The 17012-nt window shown below is 48.7% G+C and overlaps 2 protein-coding genes across 4 annotated transcripts in view; one reads left to right on the top strand and one right to left on the bottom strand.

The window, feature by feature from the left end:
• Positions 1 to 5662, top strand: part of ARHGEF6 (Rac/Cdc42 guanine nucleotide exchange factor 6) — a 40205-nt gene extending 34543 nt beyond the window's left edge. For all 3 annotated transcript variants that reach the window (XM_027645361.1, XM_027645363.1, XM_027645364.1), the window contains 4 exons: positions 575 to 664; positions 1382 to 1481; positions 2339 to 2393; positions 3325 to 5662. In XM_027645361.1, coding sequence (XP_027501162.1) covers positions 575 to 664; positions 1382 to 1481; positions 2339 to 2393; positions 3325 to 3465 — 386 coding nt within the window. In that variant the 3' untranslated portion in view covers positions 3466 to 5662. The remainder of the gene's footprint in view (positions 1 to 574; positions 665 to 1381; positions 1482 to 2338; positions 2394 to 3324) is intronic.
• Positions 5663 to 9769: 4107 nt separating this feature from the next.
• Positions 9770 to 15647, bottom strand: CD40LG (CD40 ligand). The gene is made up of 6 exons (XM_027645419.1): positions 15439 to 15647; positions 13545 to 13682; positions 12968 to 13010; positions 12641 to 12697; positions 12280 to 12342; positions 9770 to 10350 (listed from the first exon to the last, which is right to left on the bottom strand). The coding sequence occupies exons 1-6, from the start codon at positions 15592 to 15594 to the stop codon at positions 9986 to 9988; spliced, it is 822 nt and encodes a 273-aa protein (XP_027501220.1). The 5' UTR covers positions 15595 to 15647; the 3' UTR covers positions 9770 to 9985.
• Between the last annotated feature and the right edge of the window lie 1365 nt (positions 15648 to 17012).

The raw sequence follows: 17012 nt of genomic DNA on the forward strand, positions 1-17012 counted from the left end.
TCCTAGAATAGTTTACATGGGGAATCAGGGAACAAAAAAAGCCCAAATCCTGCCAGGGTGTTCACCTGCAAAGAGGGATGTCCTGACAGCTCCCTAAAGCCCACTTGGGACATTCCTCTGGGGCTTAACATGAAGGGCCATGGGCACCCAGGCCATGGTCAAGCTGCAGTCTGCAGCTCTCCCTCGAAAGACAGCACTGAGGGGAGGCTGGAAATTAAGTCTTCGTGTTTCCAAGTCCTGCTCTGGTGCTGATGTACCAGAGCCCCCATACTAGGCCTGCTTTGCCTGCCCATCTCCCAGCGCTGCCTGCACCCAAAGTCAGGCATCACCCCCTGGGTTTTGCTGAAATGAGCAGCCAGAAGTGCGTTTTCATACCAGTTAGTCATGGTGCTCAATGCCACACAGGCCCAAAAATGCAAAGGACCTCAAAAGAGAATTGAACAAAGTCCTAGATAGAGTGTCAGCCACAGAAACAACACAATCTTCTCTTAAGGGGCTTGGGAGCAAAGGCTGGGAGAGATGAGGCCAGAGCACCTCGGTTTTCGTGCGAGCTGTTGTTTGCAATGTTTTACAGGTACTGCTGCGCTAGAGGAAGATGCTCAGATCCTGAAGGTGATCGAGGCATACTGTACTGGGGCAGGCTTCCAGCAAGCTCTCAGCTCAGGTGGGCACACATCCAGATTATTTAGTTCATACTCTGCCCACAACACTGATAACCCCTCTGGGAAAAAACAGATGTTGCATCATACAGCAATGAGGCTCATGCTAGGAAACTGTGTGATGCTCAGTCTTCGAGATAAGGGAGCTTTATCTGCCTGGTGGTTTAGTTGCCATTGTTTTTCTTCTAAACACAGAGAAGAAGCAGGTAGGAGGGCAGATGAGACACTGCTATTTCACCAGTGATTACCTGATGGTAATCTCAGGTTGCTTATAGCTTTAGAAAGGAAGCATGAATATTATCTCTCAATCAGCTGCATGTTTAAGAACAAGCAGCTTCATAAGAACCTAACATCTTCAACTCTGGAAATACAACTATTTATCATTGCTACTGAAATGTCAAATTAAATCACTGACCTGTCAAATAATGGTACATTTAAAAAAGGGAGGCCACGGTTCTTCTGGGAGCTCTTGCCCCTAATCGAATGGTTTCATGTATAAGTCATGATGTAACTTTAGATGCAATGGGCACTCTTGAATTCCACTTGCTGCTGTAGCTCGGGGATGTACAAGCCTGCACTTAGCCATGGCAGGGAGCTGATGTCTCCAGGCTGCCCCAGGCTCACAGCGGAGCAGGGAGAATGAGGGCTCCTGTCTCCAGAGCAGGGTGGGCACCAGGGAAATTTCCCCCTTTTTCTTCCTGATGAACAATTCTTGTACACAGGCTCCCGTAAAGACTCCATCCCCCAAGTCCTTCTTCCTGAGGAAGAGAAAATCATCATAGAGGAAACACGAAGCAATGGCCAGACAGTCACAGAGGAAAAGTAAGTGTGGTTGCCCTCCACCTGCAGATCCCCATGTCACTTTTTGGAAAGGCATCGAAAACCAGTGCCCTCTCCTTCTGTGTCCCCACACAGAGGAGCAGGGCTGATGTCACTGACTGCTGCCTTAGTTCTGGCAAAGAACCACAGGGCAATTTCAGTTGCTGTTTTGTCCCTTTTAAGGGCAGAGCTGCCTTCCCAACTGCCCTGACCTGGCTGTATCCCTATGGATACTCCCTCTGGGAGTCTGGATCCCCAGTTTATGGCTTATCCAGATGTAGCTAATGGGGTCAGGGAGGACAGAACCAAACAAGTGACTCTTTTTTTTTTTAACTACTGACATGCTGGGCTGCTGCTGCCATGGGGGAGCCTGCCTGGCACCCTGCCTGTGAGTGCTCCCAGCCTGTTCCAGAGCTTCTGCATCTGGGTGACTGTGTTGATCTGCTCCCTTTCCAACCCAGATGGTGCATTCCTTTCATGTTTGGTTTTTTGCAGCATAACCTCAAGGAATCAAGCTGCTTTACAAAAGATTCTCAGGCATTTCCATGTTTAAAGACATTGTTATTTATTACTGTAGCATAAACAAGGAAGCCAAAGCCACAGACCGTTGCTAATAACTTAAAGACAGCAGAACAAGGTATTGAAATTTGAGAAAAGAGCCCTGAGTTTTGGACCAGTGGCCTATATATGCTCCTGGGCTGTGTTTCCAGAGTCCCTTTACAGGCAGCAGCCTGATGCTTGTGAAGCAGAAGCTGGAAGCACCTTCCCAGTCAGTACCTGGTTCATGACAGCTCCTGTGCTGTCACTGTTTTCCTGCACACCAACTCTTCTTCTTTTTTTTTTCTTTCATTGTTTTTCAGGAGCCTTGTTGACACAGTTTATGCACTGAAAGATGAAGTCAAAGAGCTAAAGCAGGTAATTTGAGTGGGATTGTTTGTGCTGGGAGTTGAGCAAAAGGCAGTCAGGCTGTGCTGGGTCATCCTTGACTGGTCAGTGCCCAGGAAAAGTCCTGCTGATGCTGGTCCCACCCTGCAGCTCCCTGAATGAACATTAGTTTTCTTCTGATTTAGCTCCTTCAATCACAGAATCATAGAATATTCAAGGCTTTAAAAGACCTTGAGGATCACTGAGTGCAACTGTCAACCCAGAACCACGTTGACCACTAAACCATGTTCACAAGTGCCACATCCACACATTCTATGAACAACTCCAGGAATGGTGATTCCACCACTTCCCTGTTCCAGTGCTTGACAACCCTTTCTGTGAAGAAATTTTTCCTAATATCCAATCTAAATCTCCCCTGACACAACCGGAGGCCATTTCCTCTCATCCTCCATGCAATTACTTGAGCACCAAAAACCGCAGGAGGGAAGGAGGAGTAGCTGCTCTTGTGGTAACATGAAACTTTCCCCCTATTCTAAAAGCTCTTTCAACTTGACTGTCCATATGTGTCTGGTGGATACCAGTTCTTATAGACTCAGAGAAAATATGTCCTCCACCCTCCAGCACCAAGCCTGGAGGTGGGAGAAACCACCCCAGGAGAAGAGAGTTCTTCAACCCAGGCTAAAATTACATTTCTAGGGAGGATGTTTCTTCCTGATTAAAGTCAGGAGACTTTTTTGCAGGTCTGTGAGGTAGTAAGGATCTGTTTGGGTTAATTTGTGGTCCAGTCCACTTATATTCTCATTCTCAGAAGCTCCTATCAAATGTCCCTGACATTTCATCACCTCTGAGGCACCAGGCAGCAGGCACATGGAAGTACCTCATTGCATCAACTGTATCTTTATTCATGGAAGTACCTCAGTGCATTAACTGCATCTTTATTCCTTTATTTCTGACCTTGCAGGAGAACAAAAGGATGAAACAGTGTTTGGAGGAAGAGTTAAAATCCAGGAAGGACTTGGAGAAGCTGGTTAGAAGGCTGCTGAAGCAGACAGACGAGTGTGGCAGGGAGGACACGGGGCGCAAGTCGTCCCTGATCGCCTGAATTCGGGGAGAAGCTGCTGGCAGTGGTGTGTGACCTCAGGTGTTTTTTGGGAAGCGGAACTGGATCCTTTGCCTCTTCTTGCTCCTTATTTTGTTGGTTTGGGGAATTTTGTTACCAAAAAAAAAAAAAAAAAAGTCTTAGAGAAAAAAAAAGTAGTTTTTCTTCCATCCAGTAAGGAAATAAAGCAGAAACAATCGATCACAAGTAAACCAGTAAGCAAGCGGTCCATGATTCACAATTCATCTGCAGCAACTAATACCTCATCGTACCTGCTACTGGGAGCAAATACAAACTCTGCTGATGATTACTGCTCACAAAGGCTTGGGCAGCAGTTTCCTGGAGGAAGCTTAGGCACTTTTTAATGCTTTCATTCTTTTCAAAAGCACCGGTACCTATTTATTGAATGAAAACATTATTGAGGTGGCACTGAGCAGAAACCAAAAAGCACCATGCTCCTCTTTTCAGATAATCACAACTGGGGAAGCTTTTCCCATTCACCTTCTTTTTCCCCATTAGTTGACTGTAGCGAACTAGAGCCCAGCAATACTGTGGTTCCTGTGTGGCCTTGATACTGATTAAAATGTGCAATTAACATGAAGACATTTGAACTCCCTGGGGAGGTCAGATCTGGAGCACCTGTCAGAGCGCATGGGAAGGTGTGTTGCACAGTGCTGCCTCCTTACAGCTCGTGATTAGCACAACAGGTAACTGCTGTTCTGCCCCCCATCCCTTTTCTTATGCATGACCTAAAACTCCTACCCCCCTGCTTTGTTTTCACATTGAGTGTCCAGGTATCCTAGGAGATTATAGTTTTGCTGCGCTTCCCCTTGCAGGACGTGCTTTTCTCTGTATGAAATGTAAACACTGCTTGACAACAACGAAACAACCCCAAATGTGCTGGTTCCTGCTCCCTCCTGCCCACGTTAGGCTCTCCATCACTCCTTCCCAAAGGCTGGGAATGTAGCCAATGGCCACTTCTCCCCCCGTCGCCCCAAAGGGGCTTTCTGCTAGAGAAAAGGAACTTTCTCTTGGAATAGAAAAGGTATTTATGCTTTGACAAGAGCTGGAACGCTTCTGGGAAAAGGATGTGCAACACCCTTCCAGATCCCTGCACAGCTCCTCAAACACAGCACACAGGCAACATGCATATGTATCAGCTATCTTCATCTTATTTGGTGTTATACCCTAGTTTAGAACTGATGTTTTCCTTCCTTCCTTAACAGCATTATAAAAGTAACCTTCTGTTAAAGTTAATGATAAGTCTTATTTATCTCACAGGGCAGCATGGTCCCAGGGTGTGCAAAGGCACCACAGGTCATTACAGTCACACTGTTACGTTGGTCATGAAGGACATAACAGAGGCAATAATTACAACTCCCTCCTTGCCATTAAAATTCAGCCAGGACATAGCAAATGGTGTTTAGGGAGAAATAGACTCAAAAAGATCATAAGGAGTGTAATAAGAAATGATCTTTAAGCTGTTTCTAGGACAAAACAGAGGTCTGGCTACATTTGCCATGCCCAGAGCATCCCAGCTGGATGGCAGCTCCCCACATCCCCACCCAGGCACACAGCTGAGTGGTTTGGTCAGCAGTTGAGCCCTAGTATTCCTGTTAATCGTTTTCCAGGAAAAGGACCTTTGCTGCACATTCTGCTGCCCTGGGATGCCATGCCCAGACACCTCAGCACTGTCTGGTCTTGCTGCCTGCCCAAAGCTGGGCTGGTAACTGGGCTTGCAACATGCAGCCAGTGCAAGGAAGCAAACCAAGGACCCTTTACACTCTGAGGAGAGAGTAGAAATGTGTCCTCGCTGCCCCCAGGTTTAGTTGAAACCCGTGCTGTGTACATATGCATGTTTGTGAGATGTAATGTGATGGAGGGCACACTGGGACTTTTTGGATCAAGCGTTTTGTCAAGAGCTAGAAGCCAAAAAAAGACATGAAAATAAAAAGGAAAAGAAGCCATGCCGGATGGACAGCAATGTTTCCATATTTACTTTGTTTACAGTGCTTTGTAAATAGGTTCCAGTGAGTCTGTCTTTAGATGGATGTTGTGTCAGCTGCCTTCCAGTTTATCCTTGTCATGTAGGTTTATTTACTGTAACTACTTATGCAAGTTCAACTTTTCTAACATGTTTTTATTTTGAACAGTTTTTTAATTGACATTTTCAACAAATAAAGAAGGATAAAAGTCTCTTCTTAGCCCTCGGTGCTGCTTCCTTTGTTTCCATCGCAAAAGCAAAGCCAGGACTTGCTCTGGGCGTCGCTGATTTGCTCAAAATGCCCGTGGCTGCATCGTCCTGTCTCTGATTTACTGGATGCTGTGGGGATACAGGAGCAAAGGGTGATGCTGGCACTTGGGCTGTTATTCCCCCCATCACCCAGACCTGCAGCAGGGAAGGGTGCCTGCTCCCAGGGGAAGAAGATACATACACTTCCATCCCTCAGGCCCTGCATGCACTGTGCTCACAAGGATGCTTTATGGAGAACAGGCTGCTCTCTGCTGCACCAGCCAGCTGCTGTAGATAAGTGACTTCCTGCCTGTTTGAGATTTTTTTTTTTTTTTTTAGTTTAGTGTGTTCTTTTCTGGGGATTAGGTGTGGTGACAGGATTTCCTTTGGTCTACCACTTGGACAAGACTCTCCTGCACACTGGGGGTTTTTTTTAACTCTTTGGTAGAGACATGCCACACTCCCAGCATGCAGCCAAAGCGCAAGGATTGAGAGCAAGAGGACTGAACCCTGCTCTTCTTCTCCAAACAGCTCTTGGAGTGGAAAATAGAACATGGAAAAAAAGAAATACTGGCCTTGCGTGCATCATGGAAAAACACTCAAGTCTGAAACTGACGGAGGGCAGGTTTAGATGGGATATTAGGAAGAAATTCTTTACTGTGAGGATGGTGAGGCACAGGTTGCCCAGAGAAGCTGTGAATGCTCCATCCCTGGAAGTGTTCAAGGCCAGGTTGGATGAAACTTGGGGTAATATGGTCTAGTGAAAGGTGTCCCTGCCCATGCAAGGGGGTTGGAAGTAGATGATCCTTAAGATCCTTTCCAACCCAAACTGTTGTAGGATTCTGCAAGATAGCCCACTTGAACCCAAGTGGCACTTTGGAGAATTGTTGCAGAGGCAGAGCAGGACCACATCCAGATCCAAGAGCCCTGGACAGGCATCCTGCAGTTCCTGCTGCCTGTCAGCTCTGAGCTCAGTGGCCCAAGTTGGGGAGACCCTGCTTGCAAACTCACATACAAATCTTTTTTGAAGAAAGAAAACCCAAAATCTCGTTTCTTGTACAAAACTCAGTATATGTATATGTATTTCCAGCAAGTTCAGTGTGTCTTCAGCCATCTAAGCACCTCTCTCAGCAGATGACTGTGCTGCTGCTTACTCCTGCCACTGCTCATCTATCACCCCCTGTGCCAGTCCTGCTGATGTGTCCCACATAATCATCATCCTCTGTTCCCCTTCTTTACTCAGAGAGAAGAACAAAAATCAGTTTGGAAACCATAAAATCCACAGCCCAAGGACTGATATAGAGGTCCAACGTCAAGGGAAAAGTCAGTGTATTGACAACCTTCAAACTTTCCATGGGGAGAGGAAACCTGTGCCCGCTACAGCACCAGGCAGGGCAGTGGAGGAGAACAAACCACCCGGGAGAAGGGCACAGCTGGATGGCAGCAATCGAATCTCCTCCCCTCCCACACACTACCTCACATCTGAATCCCACAGGCTATTTTTGGCAAGCAAAGAAACAGAGGCAAGAAACAAAAGCCCTGGGAAAAGCAGCAGCATGGGCAGAGGCCAGGGTCAGGCAGGCAGGCGGGCAGGGGAGGTGGCAGTTGGCACCTGGTGCCCTCGCTGCAGAATTTACAGACTTGTTTTATGCCTGTTTTTTGTCCCCTCTTTAATTGTGTCCCCCAACCACGTGATTTGCAGTTCTTGGATCCCCTGTCAGTGATATGGGCTGGGAATCACAGCCCAGCCCAAAGTCTCCAGCAGGTGCCCCTGGCCACTGAGTCTGGGGACTGCAGGGGCTCCAGGGCTGTGCACTGATCACAGTGCTTGTGATGAACAGTTTTTCTGCTCCTGAAGGTTTTTGGCCACACACATGCTCCTCATGGCCCTCCCCTCCCCATCTGCTCACTCCCAGCTTTTTCTGTCTCAGACCACGCCAGTTTGCACTGTCTTTGGTTTCTCCTGTGGCTCCCACCCACACTCCCACTGTGACCAAGCAACTCCACCTCCCCTGTGGAGATTTCGGGCTCTCAAGCCATTTGGGGCTCTCAAGCCATGCCAGCACTGCCTGGCTGTGTTTCAGCAGCAGCAGGAATGCGGTCAGACCCTCGACACTGCAGGAGATGGGGGAGGCAGCAGCTCCCAACTCCACACACAGCAGCCGCAGGATCCCAGCTTGTGCAGCATCCCTCCTCTGCTCCAAAGCAGAGACATCCGTGCAGGCTCCATGACCTTAGGACAGGCAGGAATAATCCTCTTCCAGTCAGGTGTCCTCAATCCTGTTAAACTACTCCCCACCTCTCTGCTCCACAGCTGTGCCTGGTGCTGCACCTTCAGTGCCCTGCTGCCTTCCCAGGGCAGGGGCTCCCTTCTTCCTCCTCCAGCCAAAATGTCCCCAGTGATGCCTGGCCCTGGCATCCCAACATGCCCCAGGGAACGTGGTGGGATGGCTGCCCCTGGAGGCTTTTGGGACTGGCTGTCCCCAGTGTGCCCCCCCGGTGTGCCCTCAGTGCCACCCCCCTGCACTCTCAGTCCCCAGACTCCAAGCAGGACCCCAGGAAATCCCAGCCTGGGATGGGGAAGGCTGAGCAGCGTTCGAAACATACAAGGCCACCTATCTCTTAATTCATAAACTGTATTAGCTGGGTGATCAGTGGACAAAACCCCACATTGGGGAAGGGGAAACCATGGATATTGAAATAGGCTGCAACATAGTCCCCTAGCACACAATCTCTCTCTGGTTACAAATATAAGACCATTTTAGTTAAATAAATGTTCCTTATGCATGGTGTCAGACAAGAGTGGGTCCACTCCCTGATGAAGTTAGGCAGTTTTGGAGAACAGCCAAAAAATACATATTAAATTATAGTGAAACCAGACTGTCTCTGAGCTGTATTGATTTTGGTAGGGGGCTGTGCTGGGCACCCAACACTGCAATGAGCTGTGCAAAGACTGCCCTGTCCATCCCATCATTGGTGGCACTCAGGCACTGTATTAGGACTAGACCTGCAGCCTCCAGCCAAGAAAAGCCTAAGGACTGCCAAAATCTGGAAGCAGATTTCTAGGAGTCTCTCCAAATTTTGTGACTCTGACAAGTGTCACCAGTGTAAAACAATGCCCCAGGCTTGTCACCTATGTAATCTTCAAATACTTTAATAAAATGCTGCATCAGCATCCTTGTGCCCTGCTCACCTTCCCCGCATGCCAAGCTGCAGAATAGAGTTGGGAAGACCCCAGTGTGCAGCGTTCACCAGGTACCCCACCCCCTGCCAAAGACAGGGTCCTGCTCTCCTGGAACTCAGGAAAAGTACCACTGTTGGCACATCCTCAGTGAGGCCAGCCAGAAGATGCTCTGCACGTGCCCCTTCGAGGGCTTGGTCCTGCCACCCTTGTGCTTTTCTGGTCCTCCTCTTAGGGTAGGAGGGGTCTCAGGAGAAGATGTAGGTCCAATTTTGAGGTGCTGCCCAATGGCCCTTATACAGAGGAGTGAAACAGTCCACAGGTAGAGGGTTTTCTACCTGCAGAGGCAGGAGGAAGGATAGTCTGGTGAGCAGATTCAGGTCACCAAGAGCAGAGCACCACTGGTGCCTTACTCTCACTCTGCCTTGAAATCAGCAGTCCCACCTCAGCCACCAATCACTCCTCTGATGTGGAGCAACTGTCACCAAGTATGAACCCAGCCAAGGCAGTGACACACTGGGAAGACTGGTTGAGCTTCATAGATAGGCATGGATGGAAAATACGGGGTTCTCAAAATACAGCAGACAGGGTGGCAACGATGCATCACCAGCAGCTAGAACGTAAGGACAGCGCTGGGCTGACTGATTCCTTTAGAGAAGACGTTCCTAAGCCTTTTTAAGTTTTTCCGTTGATGTTTGGTAAGCAGATTGGTACGGGAGATATGCATGAACACAGCTTGGCTGAAGTGCCCCAAGCCGTCCTACAGCTGCTAGGAAAGAAACGTTGATGGTAGTTTGCTAAACAAAGCTCTTGTGACATAACGGGGACAGTGACCCTGCCAGGAATGTGGGGTGTGTGGACCCAGACACGCAGCACCAGCGTGTACCAAATCATTGGCAGTGGCAGAAGAAAGCTAAAAGCAAACAACAACAGCCTCAAACTTTGTTCCATTTGTGTTCTCAGGGCCCCCTGGCCCTCATTAATAAATAACAAAATATACAAATTAAGAAACAAGAAAAACAAAGAGGCAGAGGAACATAAATAAAGGGAAACAGGGAAAGGCACGTTGCTCAACAAAGCTGGGCTGGAACCCCAGCTCGGTTTCCTCACTACAGCTTGAAGATGCCAAAGTAGTTGTTGCCATGGTTGTAGTTCAGTTTTGTGGAGTCTGTCACGTTGACAAAGACCATGTCATCTTCCCGGAGCTTGAAGACACCTCCCACCCGGATGGACTGGAGTTCGCAGTCACTCCGGGTGCCCTGTGTCTGTAGTCCCTTCAGCAAGAGCCGGTCCTCTTCCTTGGGGAGATGCAAGTACATAAAGAGGGTGAAGGGTGCCGAGGATGCTTCCTTGGTGCAGAAGCTGACCTGGGAGTAGATGTAGTAGAGCCCTGCTTCCTTCACCTTCAGTTTCCCCTCATGGTTGGATATCAAGATGTTTGTGGGGCCATACATGGTCTCCTGCCACTGTAGCACTGCGGAGAGAGTGTGGCAGGTGAGCTGGGAGAAGGAGACATCCAGTTTTTGTGAGGACCCCCCCCCAGACATCTGGCCTCACAACCTCTGTTTGTCTGTGGGGTGTGGGGGTGGGTCCTTCCCACCCCAGGACACCAACCCCAGCCCATGGGAGCAGGTCCCTTTCCCCAAGGCCAGAGCAGGTTTAACCCATGTTGCTGGTCACTGGCCTTGACATCCTTGAATCGATATGCAAGTGGAGGAGCACTTTGCTTCCTTCATCAGGCCAAGTGGAAATGCTTAGGGAGAAGGATTGCACATGGTTACCACCACAGACCAAACACACTCCTGTGTCAACTCCTGTAGGGTTGCTATCTCCATGGATTTCAGGGATACAACCTCCAAGCCCTCAGAGCGCTGCCAAAGCATACTGCAACTCCGTTATTCAGAACCTCCTATTCCAGGGCACACAGCCTTTCCTCCAAAGTCCCCCCTCCACCTGGCCTCTGGAGATGGCAAGACTTTACCAAGGAAGCACAAAACTGAACACCCCACAATTCTGATCCCTGCCTGGGTGCAGAGCTGGAAGGGCTTTGCACAGTGAGTGCTGCTCCCCACCACCAGGACCACGGCTCACACAGACCGGCTGCTGCCGTGGCTTTTGGGGCACTAATGGTATCATCACGGTAGCTCACAGAGCTGGTGCAGATAAGCCAATACTGAGATCGGGAAACCATAGGGACTGAGGTCAGCTATGACCTCTGGGAGGGAATTGGAACCTCTGCCTTCCCCAGCCTACAGAGACACCTGCAAGAGCAGCCAGGGTGAGCAACCTGGCTCCAAGGGAAATAATGGGTTTGACTGCCCCAGCCCAGAGTCCCAGTCCCTGTGGCAGGGTGGCATGGGTGATCCTGGGGGAGCCACGCAGCCCATAGTCCAAGACTGAGCATCCCACAGGGACATTTGCCCACACAGAGCTGAGCACCAGGCAACTGCTGCTCTCTGGGCTATTTCAACTTGCTTTATGGGCTCAACAAGTGCTTGAGCAAGGAGTTTTAAAATGCAGCAAGTTTCTCACTTTGATCTTATCTAACAACTAAGCTTTCCACAGATAAACTGTGCTCTAGGTGAAATGCTGCGTCAGAGATGGAAAGAGCAGTTGCTGATTGCTGTCAGTTACTCCAGAATTAAATCAGAAGTGCTCAGACTGTGAAAGCCTTGCCAGATGGAGAGACTGGCCTGGCAAGCTCATACTCTGGTAATCCTTGCTCTTGAGGGATGTCCCTTAGCTAAGGCTATGCTGGGGGACAGAGCAGTGAGAGCCCCCACTGTCAATACAGAGGGGCACACAAGTGGAAATGGACTCAGGTAGATCTCTCAAACCTAGCGTGGCCATGGCTGTGAATAAGTGCAGCTTGCCTAAATCAGTTTGGATCTATGTTGTGACTGTAAAGTCCTCAGCCAGCCCACATTGTTACCACGACCACTACGGGTGAGAAGAGGATTAAATCAGCAGACACAATATGCCAGCAGAGCCCTCCTGCAGCAGCCACCCCACGTAGGTGTGTCCAGGAGAGCAAAAGATCTCAATTTGAAGAGCTAAAGACCTCAATATGAAGAACAAAAGAAAAATGGGAAAATTTTTCCCTAAATTTGATGAGAAAAATTTTACCACTCGTAAAGATTAAGCTGTTGTGGTGCATTTCTAGGAAGGCACATATATACGGCTACTGAGGACAGTTGGCAGGGGATGTGTGAACCCCATGTGGCACAGGAGCACGTGGTGACATGCTCTGGGAGGTTTGCTGTGCTTTGGGGACACAGTTTCATGCTGGAGTTGCTTTGTCCCTGTCCCTGCCTCTAGAGAGCCACGGGGCAGGACTGGGGATGCACACTGCCATGTCCCACTGGCTCCCTGGCCGAGATCAGACCGAGCGGGTCTGTCTTACCTGAGCCTGCATTGTCGCTCTTCTGAACTGCCAGGTGGACTGCAATTGGCTGCCTCTTCTCTGCTGCAATTCCAAAAGGCCAGTGTTATTAATGCCTTGGCACCCTGTCCCCCCTGGGCAGCACAGCTCCTCTACAGGGACTGCAGTACCTCCCACTATTATGTTTCTCTACAGGCCAATTCCAGCTCAGATACAGTCTCCAGATTCCAACCCCAGCTCCGAGTAAAGCAGGACCTGGCCTCTACTGAGCAGAGACATGCAGTTGCCTCTGAGGCAGAGCCTCTGAGGCATAAAGCCCATGGAGGAGACAGTGCCACCTTTCCCACTGCTGGGACAGGATCTGGATGTGCCCACACCTCACCTGCCACAGACGTCTCATTCTTGTGTGTCAAATGGGGATGTTCATGGTGCTCATGACCTGCAATGCAGAAAGGCCATGAATTTAGTTTTGGGTTCAGTTTCATGAACTTCAGCCATTGTGCCACCCAGAACTGCCTGCCCTGGTGAGACACCCATGCCCAGTGCCCCACTCCACCACCCCCATGCTGTGCACAGTCCTACCCCCATGGGGATGCATCAAACCCTGATCTGTTCCCTGCCTCCATGCCATACTCTGAGCTGCTGCAGGGTGAAGGAAGTCCCTTTCCAGACCAAACTATGGGTGCACTGGTGACAGCAAGAAACTCACCTCTCTGCATGTCATACTTGGGCTGCTCCTCGATGGCTCCGTCCTGTAACAACAGTAAAAACATATATATTTTTTTGAAGATGTACAAATACATGATTTTGAAAGCTTCTGTATGGTCACTGCTTGAGTGGCTGTTTGGCCCTGACATCTCCTAGCAGAGGTGTCAAAAACAACAGAGCCCTTCCTCCCCAGCATCATTGTTTGCAGCAGGGGGTTTGTTTATGATCTTAGTTTTCATGCAATTAAAATTATGTCAAGGGGAAAGTCTATTTTAAAAAAAAAGAAAGAAAGAAGCAAACAAACATCTTTTCATTTAAAAACATGTCAGAGAGCTTTAAGTGCTGCCAGGCACATCCCTGCCCCTACAGCAGGGGGTTTCAGGGCTGCTGAGCAGGGCCCATCTCAGACATAATTTTGGTAGTCAGTCAGGCACTGATGCAAACCTGAAGGTTTAGCTGAGGTCATTGTTGTCATCAAGCAGTGACAACGAGGAAGAAATGTCCCCTTCCTGCCTGCTTTGGCCAGCACAGTCACTCCTAAACAGAGACCCCTTCTTTATTTGCAGAGCAGCACGTACCTTGAACTGGAGATTCTGGAAACGCTTTAAAATCTGTTCACAGTCCAGTAATGTTGACTTCTGACCTTCTGGTGTCCGACATTTCTGTACTTTCCTCAGGAAGATGCAATCTTCATTTAAGCTCAATGCCTCTTCCATCTGCCAACAGGGGAGAGAAGAGAGGGTGAATGGAATGTTAGTGGGAAACCTGCAACAGCTGCCAGCAGAGCCATGCTGTATTCCTGCCAGGGATAAATTACAGCCTGGGAAGCTCAGGGTCAGATGTTCAGCACTGGGATGAGCTGGGCAGACAAACTGTGGGTACCAAGAGCTCCCACCAGCCACCCAACACAGCATCTGCACCTCTTCTGGGAATTGCACCCACAGAGCTCACCCTGATCGGCAATGCCGGGTGAGAGGATGATTGTTCAGGATCTGTTTTTCTATCACCTTAATAATGAGTTTAAATGTCTCTTTTCCAAAAGGCACAGAAACCTCAGGAAAGCCCAGGGACTCAGGGTTTGCAGCTGCTTCCCCAGTAGCCCCAGCAGCTGGGCTGCTTGCTCTGCCCCTTGTTTCCCTGCCCACACAGGGGGCTTGACATTTTTTACTCACTTACTGATTAAAAGAGCTGCCAAGAAAACAAAACTTGTGAGTTGGGGCTGAATTGTGCCAAGAGTTTCAGATTGAAAAAAAATGGGAAACCAATAAAATAATAAATAAATGCATCAAAATACTGATTTGTGAAATTATACCTGGTTTTGTTCCTTTTTTTTTTTTTCTTTTTAAACCTAGCAGTCAGCTAAATGGCAAAGAGAAAGTGCAGCTGGACACAAAGACACATGGCCGGGCAGAGCGCTCAGCACAAGCAGCACTGGGATGTGGAGAGTTGGGTTTGAAGTCCTGCCACAAGCTCTGAAGGCAGCTGAAATCCTCCTGCCACCTGTGACTGCATTTCAGCTGCCTCTAATCCTCTGTGGTGACCCCATCCAGTCACATTTCACTCTGCTGGGGACCCTCTACTCACTCCTTTGCTCCAAGCTGCAAACTCTGTGCAGCAAAGTTCCCTGCCACCCCCCTTTAAGATCCTCTAGCTCAGGATTTCTCTCCATCCTTGAAGATCAGAAATCACCCACTTAAATTTCAATTTAAGTTGAGACAATACATTTAAAAATCAATAATGATGACCTTACTGGTGCATCTGGCAAGAAAAAACTCAGTCTGGGTTTTAGGCACATATTTCTTTAGCTGGCAGTCTTTTCTGATTTGGAGGAAAGTAGCTTTAGATTGGTGATTTTAAGCATTATGCAGTGTGGCTGCAATCATGGCAACCTTTTCAGACTCTAACGTTTTGGTAAATATTGTCCCAAGTATGGAACAGGATCACCGATACCACGTCTCTTCAAAAAATGACAAACTACTAAGGTCCAGTCTTCTCTTCCCTGAATTGAAAGATAGCATTTGAAGTGAGACGTTGGTAAAATTCATACATGTAACTCTAAAAAAATTTTCATTTCTGGACCTTTCATCTTCACAATTAGTGTCAGTGTGTGCCAAGTGCTACAAAACCAGAAAAACCACCACCAAGCCTAAAACAGCCACTTGAACGCCTAAACCATACTCTCCCGTCCCCGGACTGGCCATGGGCTGCCAGGGTTGCTCTTAACGGCTCTTCTTGAGTGATCCATTCTCTTTTTGTTAAGAAAGGGAACAGATCTCTTCCCCAGAGTACATCTTCATGTCAAACTAAAGCAGAAATGAGAACACGGGTGAGATAAATGCTACTGCTGCATCCCTCCAGTGGTCAGCATCGTCTTCTGCCGTGTTCATCCTTTTGGTGAGCAGCCTCACCACAGCTGAAGTCAAACCATGCCAGCAGTCCAGCAGAGACAGGCAACCTTCTTTCTCCACTTACCTTATCCATCTTCATGTGAAGATATAAACAGAAGAGTATGGTCCCGATCATCTGTGCGACAATAAATACGGTGAGGAAGCCCATGAACATCTTCATGGTGCCAGGCGAGGTGCTGCTGATGGGTCGGGGTGTCTCAGGGCTGTAGGGTTCATTCATCCTCCTTGCACTTGGCTGGGGCTCCTTCAAATGAGCCGTGTGCAAGTAGCATGAGAACTGTTGTGCGAGTGCCCGCTGCTCAAGGGATACAGGTTGCAGCAACCTACACTTCCTGGAAAAACCTCTTCATAGTGGGTAGGTTTGTTCACTACCCTCTCCCACAACAACAAAAAAAAAGGTTGCTTAGACTTTCTTCTCTCTGTTGCACTTCCATGCCTTTTTCCTACTGTCCTACAAGAAACAGAGAGAGGTTCTTATTCTGTATATTCATACTTGCCCTTGAATCACTCCAAACTATTCCCTGGTGGTTTTTTTTCCTGTTGCTGATGAAAGTTTTGTGGCAAGTTGTCTTCAAAGAAATGCAGACTATGAATACAGGTAGAGAGCTGCTGAGCAGCACTGTGGGCTGCCAGGGGCTAGGAAGCACTCGGAAAGTTGGTTGTTTCTCAAAAGGGGAAAAAAAGGCTTTTTGCTGTTCATTTCCTTCAAGAGAAGGACAATTTTTGGCAGTGAAGACACTTGGCCGAGGCAGGTGGGTTGTGCTGGTTTCTACCTTCTCTTGTGCTCCCCAGGGGTGAAGTCTCTGCCTGGGGAGGCTGGATGATCTGGGAGGAGGGATCATCTCTACGGGCACCCTAGTGACCCTAGTGTGGGCACAGCTTTCATGATCCTCAAGAGACAGTGGGACTTTGAAGCCCAAAGTTTGAACCCCCCTCTCCAAATCAATTTGGAGAGACAAGTTTTAAGCAGCTTTCTTAGTATCTTTGGGAGGTGCTCACCTTGCACCCAAAGGCACCAGCCATCTCAGACCCTGCATCTACTTATCCATGTTACCTATATCTGCATACTGGGGCATGAAACGTGCTGTTGCAGATGACAGGCACTCCTGTCAGCTGCTGACCTTCCAGTATCACCACCAACTTTGGGCAATGCTTGTCCCCTCTATGCCCTTACCCCTCTCAACCTGGCAGCAGGGAGGTGAGGTCCTGCCCCCAAGCTTTTCAGGCATCCGACATTCTTGTGTACGTGTAACTAAAATAATTTAGGGTAAATACAGAGGGGTCCTCACTGCTTTCAACAGGGGACAGACCTCTTTTTCTTCATATAAAGAGAATAAATCCAGGGGGCTGTTGGGGTGCAGAGGAGGAGGACTGCGAGGCTGTACCGTGAGGAGACTTGGGGCGCTGGTTTGAAGGCATCATCGAGCCATCATGTAGAGCTGTTTTGAAAGTGTAGAAAGGATGCTGGAGGCAGTGCTCTTATCAGATGTGCACGCAGCAAATAAAGGGTTGGATCCTGCCGAGGTGGTGGGTACTGAGCAGGTGCTGCTCTCCACCAGTCCCAGGAGAGGAGGGCACACAGTGCCTTTCAGGCTGCTCAGAGCGTTGTAGGGTTGAGTCTAGCGTTGCTTTTGCTTT

This window comes from Corapipo altera, unplaced genomic scaffold (genome assembly GCF_003945725.1).
Source record: "Corapipo altera isolate COAL_440 unplaced genomic scaffold, ASM394572v1 65, whole genome shotgun sequence".
In the NCBI taxonomy this organism is placed as follows: Eukaryota; Metazoa; Chordata; class Aves; order Passeriformes; family Pipridae; genus Corapipo; species Corapipo altera.